General features: G+C 50.7%; 1 protein-coding gene across 1 annotated transcript; it reads left to right on the forward strand.

Annotated features, from left to right (window-relative positions):
• Positions 1 to 547: 547 nt before the first annotated feature.
• Positions 548 to 4,889, forward strand: LOC118408585 (nascent polypeptide-associated complex subunit alpha, muscle-specific form-like). Its single transcript, XM_035809400.1, has 2 exons — positions 548 to 698; positions 1,177 to 4,889. Exons 1-2 carry the CDS (start codon positions 569 to 571, stop codon positions 4,887 to 4,889), a joined length of 3,843 nt encoding a protein of 1,280 aa, XP_035665293.1. The 5' UTR covers positions 548 to 568.
• Positions 4,890 to 5,141: the final 252 nt, after the last annotated feature.

A 5,141-nucleotide genomic window follows, 5' to 3' on the forward strand; every position in this document is an offset into this window, starting at 1 on the left:
TCACTAAAACACTTGAGTAGCAGGGGTTTTCAGTTTCAAACAATTCGGATACATTTATGAACAGATAAAATATAAATTCTTGATGGCTGTAAGTCATTTATTGTTATCATGTACCAATGTCATAGATATATACCATAGATGTATTAAAAGTTTAATCTAAACTACAATAACCATGATATATAAAACTGAACAGGCCTGTTTTTGAAGGTTATACAAAGCTAACCGAACAAAGAACTGAGACCATTTATCACATTCTTTTGTCGATCTGTAGTACACGAATCACATGATGCTGTTACCTCTGTGTCTTCAGTCTCTGTGTTCAATATGTTTGTTTTGTTGGTGTGTGTCCGTAATTATTTGAGTGCCAGGATGTTTGGCGCTGAGACTGACAGGATGGGAAGTTGACTAGTAACAGATCCAAAGTTGGTCCCTAAAGATTCACATAGAACAGCCTGGACAAAACCAGTGAGAAATTCACAATAATGAATGAGGAAAAAAACCCTCACGAATCCGGAGGTATGAAATCTTCGATGTCTTGTTGCTTGTGTCCAGGGGAGTTGTGCTTTACATGATGCTTGCGGGAAAGAAGCCGTTCACAGCGCCGCAACACAAGTCCCAGCAAGTGAGAGCCAGTCTGTACTGCAAAGCGGTTTGGGAGCGTAGCGGCAAGCAAAGCTATAGCAACCGTATCTCAAAAGGTATGTATGGCATGAAGAAAACTATCTTCAGGATGAGGTCACTGCTACTATTTGTCGATCTTACGAAATCTTTTCCATTCCACACTCAGAAATACAGAAGACCATATGGTATATATGTTCATTGACTTACTTTCGCCAATAACCTGGAACTGCAGAAACGTGTTTTTTTTTTCAAATCTTTTTGTATGATAAATATTAAGAAAATAGCATATTTCTAAGGCGGTAATGCCATACTTTTGGGGGCATTTGAACGTTAGATAAAGGTTGTATATTATGTAAATCCTAATTTTATTAACAATATAATTTATAATTTAGAAATGATACATGACTTGCTTGCGTACTCGGTAACACTTTCACAGCACTTTATTTTATATAATACGTGAGAAGCATCCAAAACATTTAACTCAAAAGTATCAAAATCATTTAACGAAGGTATGAGATCGTCGATCGAAAGTCTTCTATATCGTTTTGGTTTCAGAGGCAAAGATACTATCCCGTAAGCTTCTTGATGTGAAGGACGATGCTCGGCCGACTCTAAAGCAGCTTAGTGCGTCACGATGGCTAAAAAACGCCATCTTGCAGCCCGACCGACTTATGAATCTTGTGCGGCTGCACAAGGACCAGTACAGGGATTTGGCGGGAGTCGGGGAGGCCGAGAGAGCGCCGTCTGAGATCGACCAAGAACCGCTCTTCATGTTCAGATTTCATGGGCTTACCGCTCCCAACCCATGGCGCAATGGTCCTGAACTTTCATTTGTGCAGTACAAAGAAGCTGCCGAGGTTTTCATGACCAACCGTCGGCCAGGGAACACTCCTCACTGCAGAGAAAACGCATTTGATGACGTCAGTCCAGAGCCTGGGAACATCAACAAAAGGCATTTGAAACAAACGTCAGATGTGGAATCACAATCAGGTGTGGCGTCCCCACGATCAGGTGTGGCATCCCCGCAATCAGGTATGGCATCCCCACAATCAGGAGTGGCATCTCCACAGTCAGGTGTGGCATCCCCACAGTCAGGTGTGGCATCTCCACAGTCAGGTGTGGCATCCCCACAGTCAGGTGTGGCATCTCCACAGTCAAGTGTGGCATCCCCACAGTCAGGCGTGGCATCTCCACAGTCAGGAGTGGCATCCCCACAGTCAGATGTGGCATCTCCACAGTCAAGTGTGGCATCCCCACAGTCAGGTGTGGCATCTCCACAGTCAAGTGTGGCATCCCCACAGTCAGGTGTGGCACCCCCACAACCAGGTGTGGCATCCCCACCAAAATCAGGCGTGGCATCCCCTATCGGAAGGGCTCATGATGACGCCTATCCGTCAGGAAATGCGACTCCTGACGTGAAGCCAAGACGACATGTGGAGAAGTCTGATGAGGAAAAGTCGCGTCGCGCCCGTCGCGGCAGGAACCTTGTCCCTATGAAACAGACGGGTGTTGGGAACCTAGTCGGTGCTTCAGGCTTCGTGCCCAAACCGCCGCCTGGGAAGAAGTGTGTGGCAGGTGGTGTGGCAACGCCTCCGTTCGCACCCGGACAGCGCCCGGCTTCGCAAGCACAGATAAAGAAGAGAGGGCGAAGAATTCCGGATTCCGGATCAAAGGGTAAAAACAATAGAGAGCTGACCACCAATAAAAGTGGCAGCTTCAAAGCGCGGACACCCTCCCCCTTCCATAGCCCACCGCCAGAGTGCCGTACACATGAGGAGCCACAGGAAGGTGTGTCCAAGTATCTGGAAGATGGCGGACCCTGCAACCCGAACAGGTTCATACGGGAGAAAAAAGGTGTGAAAAAGGTACCAGCCAAAAGAACCTCCCGCTTCAAAGCACGAACGCCCTCCCCCTCCTCTCCCTGCCCTAGCCCACCGCCGGAGTGCCTTACTCAAGAGGAGCCAGAAGAGGACGGCGTGCTGACGTATCTTGGAGGCGGTGGACCCACCATGAAGCTGTCGCCAGACGGAAGAAAGCTCCTCCCGGTGACACAGAAAGATGTCGGAAACCTAGTCGCTAGTACAGGCTTCGTGCCCAAACCGCCGCCTGGGAAGAAGTGTGTGGCAGGTGGTGTGGCGACGCCTCCGTCCGGACAGCGATCCTCTTCACACGCACAGATAAATAAGAGAAGACGGAGAATTCAACAGATTGATTCCGGATCAAATCGTCAAAAGGATGGAGACCTGAACAAAAATGGCCGCCTAACCCAAAAAGAATCAGTGGGAGGTGTACTGAAGCTAGAAGATGGCGGACCTTGCAGCCCGAACAGGTTCACACGGGATACAAAAATGGTGGAAAAGTTACCAGCCAAAAGAACCTCCCGCTTCAAAGCACGGACGCCCTCCCCCTCCTCTCCCTGCCCTAGCCCACCGCCGGAGTGCCTTACTCAAGAGGAGCCAGAAGAGGACGGCGTGCTGACGTATCTTGGAGGCGGCGGACCCACCATGAAGCTGTCGCCAGACGGAAGAAAGCTCTTGCCGATGACACAGAAAGATGTCGATGGTACAAGCTTCGTGCCCAAACCGCCATCTGGGAAGAAGTGTGAGGCAGGTGGTGTGGCGACGCCTCCACCCGGACAGCGCCCGGCTTCGCAAGCACAGATCAGGAAGAGAGGGCGGAAAATTGTACAGATTGATTCCGGATCAACACGTGCAAAAGCTGGAGAGATGACCGCCAGCACAACCTCGTACTTCAAAGCGCGGACACCCTCCACCTACCTTACCACACCACCAGAGTGCCTATCCCAAGAGGAATCAGTGGAAGGTGCACTGAAGCTGGAAGATGGCGGACCTTGCAGCCCGAAAAGGTTCACACGGGAGATAAAAGGTGTGAAAAAGTTACCAGCCAAAAGAACCTCCCGCTTCAAAGCACGGACGCCCTCCCCCTCCTCCCCCTGCCCTAGCCCACCGCCGGAGTGCCTTACTCAAGAGGACCCAGAAGAGGACGGCGTGCTGACGTATCTTGGAGGCGGCGGACCCACCATGAAGCTGTCGCCAGACGGAAGAAAGCTCTTGCCGATGACACAGAAAGATGTCGATGGTACAAGCTTCGTGCCCAAACCGCCATCTGGGAAGAAGTGTGCGGCAGGTGGTGTGGCGACGCCTCCACCCGGACAGCGCCCGGCTTCGCAAGCACAGATCAGAAAGAGAGGGCGGAAAATTGTACAGATTGATTCCGGATCAACACGTGCAAAAGATGGAGAGATGACCGCCAGCACAACTTCGTACTTCAAAGCGCGGACACCCTCCACCTACCTTACCACACCACCAGAGTGCCTATCGCAAGAGGAATCAGTGGAAGGTGCACTGAAGCTGGAAGATGGCGGACCTTGCAGCCCGAAAAGGTTCACACGGGAGATAAAAGGTGTGAAAAAGTTACCAGCCAAAAGAACCTCCCGCTTCAAAGCACGGACGCCCTCCCCCTCCTCCCCCTGCCCTAGCCCACCGCCGGAGTGCCTTACTCAAGAGGACCCAGAAGAGGACGGCGTGCTGACGTATCTTGGAGGCGGCGGACCCACCATGAAGCTGTCGCCAGACGGAAGAAAGCTCCTCCCGGTGACACAGAAAGATGTCGGAAACCTAGTCGCTAGTACAGGCTTCGTGCCCAAACCGCCGCCTGGAAAGAAGTGTGTGGCAGGTGGTGTGGCGACGCCTCCGTCCGGACCACATGCACAGATAAAGAAGAGAGGACGGAGAATTCAACAGATTGATTCCGGATCAAACCGTCCAAAGGATGGAGACCTGAGCGCAAACAAAAATGGCCGCTTCAAGGCTAGGAAGCCCTCCCCATGCCCTAGCCCACCGCCAGAGTGCCTTAATCAAGAGGAGCCAGAAGAGGACTGTGAACTGACATATCTGGACAATGGCGGACCCTGCAGCCTGAAGCCGTCCACACTGGAGAGAAGGCGGCGGAACCCCGATGTTGGCCCGTGGGAGGTAGAGAAAGGTGACGGCGAGGACGGGTCGGTGAGCAGATGTAGGAGTCGCATCAGCACCAAACTAAGAAGTGACGCAAAAACGAAAATAAGTTCGAGAAAGAACGAAGGTGACGCACGTGTCAGACCCGACGCCAACGACGTGTTGAAAAGGGACGACAGCTGCGTCGGAAAGCGCGGAAAATCCAGGCGGCAGAGACACCGTCAGGACGGCGCAGGGGCAGACAAAGATGGAGGACACGCTGTTCTGAAGACAAGTGGACGAGGTGAATGAATTAGCTAGTGCACAAATGAATGAACGAACGAACGAACGAATGAATTGATGTATTAAACTATCAGGCCGAGAAAATGCTGCAACTGCTTAAAATGACTGATTACAACTGATTGTTGATTCTTTTTATTGCGTTACAATTCAGGAAGTATGTAAGCAAATATATCAATGCATTTATACATTCATATATGAACTTTGAACAATTCCGTGTCACGTGTTTCAAATAATTGTCTACTAGTTAGAATCACCATAAAG

Source organism: Branchiostoma floridae, chromosome 2, assembly GCF_000003815.2.
Source record: "Branchiostoma floridae strain S238N-H82 chromosome 2, Bfl_VNyyK, whole genome shotgun sequence".
Classification (NCBI taxonomy): Eukaryota; Metazoa; Chordata; class Leptocardii; order Amphioxiformes; family Branchiostomatidae; genus Branchiostoma; species Branchiostoma floridae.

What these genes read in the sequence shown, in the direction of transcription:
- LOC118408585 (XM_035809400.1), top strand. Translation starts at nt 569, where the DNA reads ATGATGCTTGCGGGAAAGAAGCCGTTCACAGCGCCGCAACACAAGTCC. An exon ending in TAGCAACCGTATCTCAAAAG is followed by an intron (nt 699 to 1,176) that starts GTATGTATGGCA and finishes TTTTGGTTTCAG; the next exon opens with AGGCAAAGATACTATCCCGT.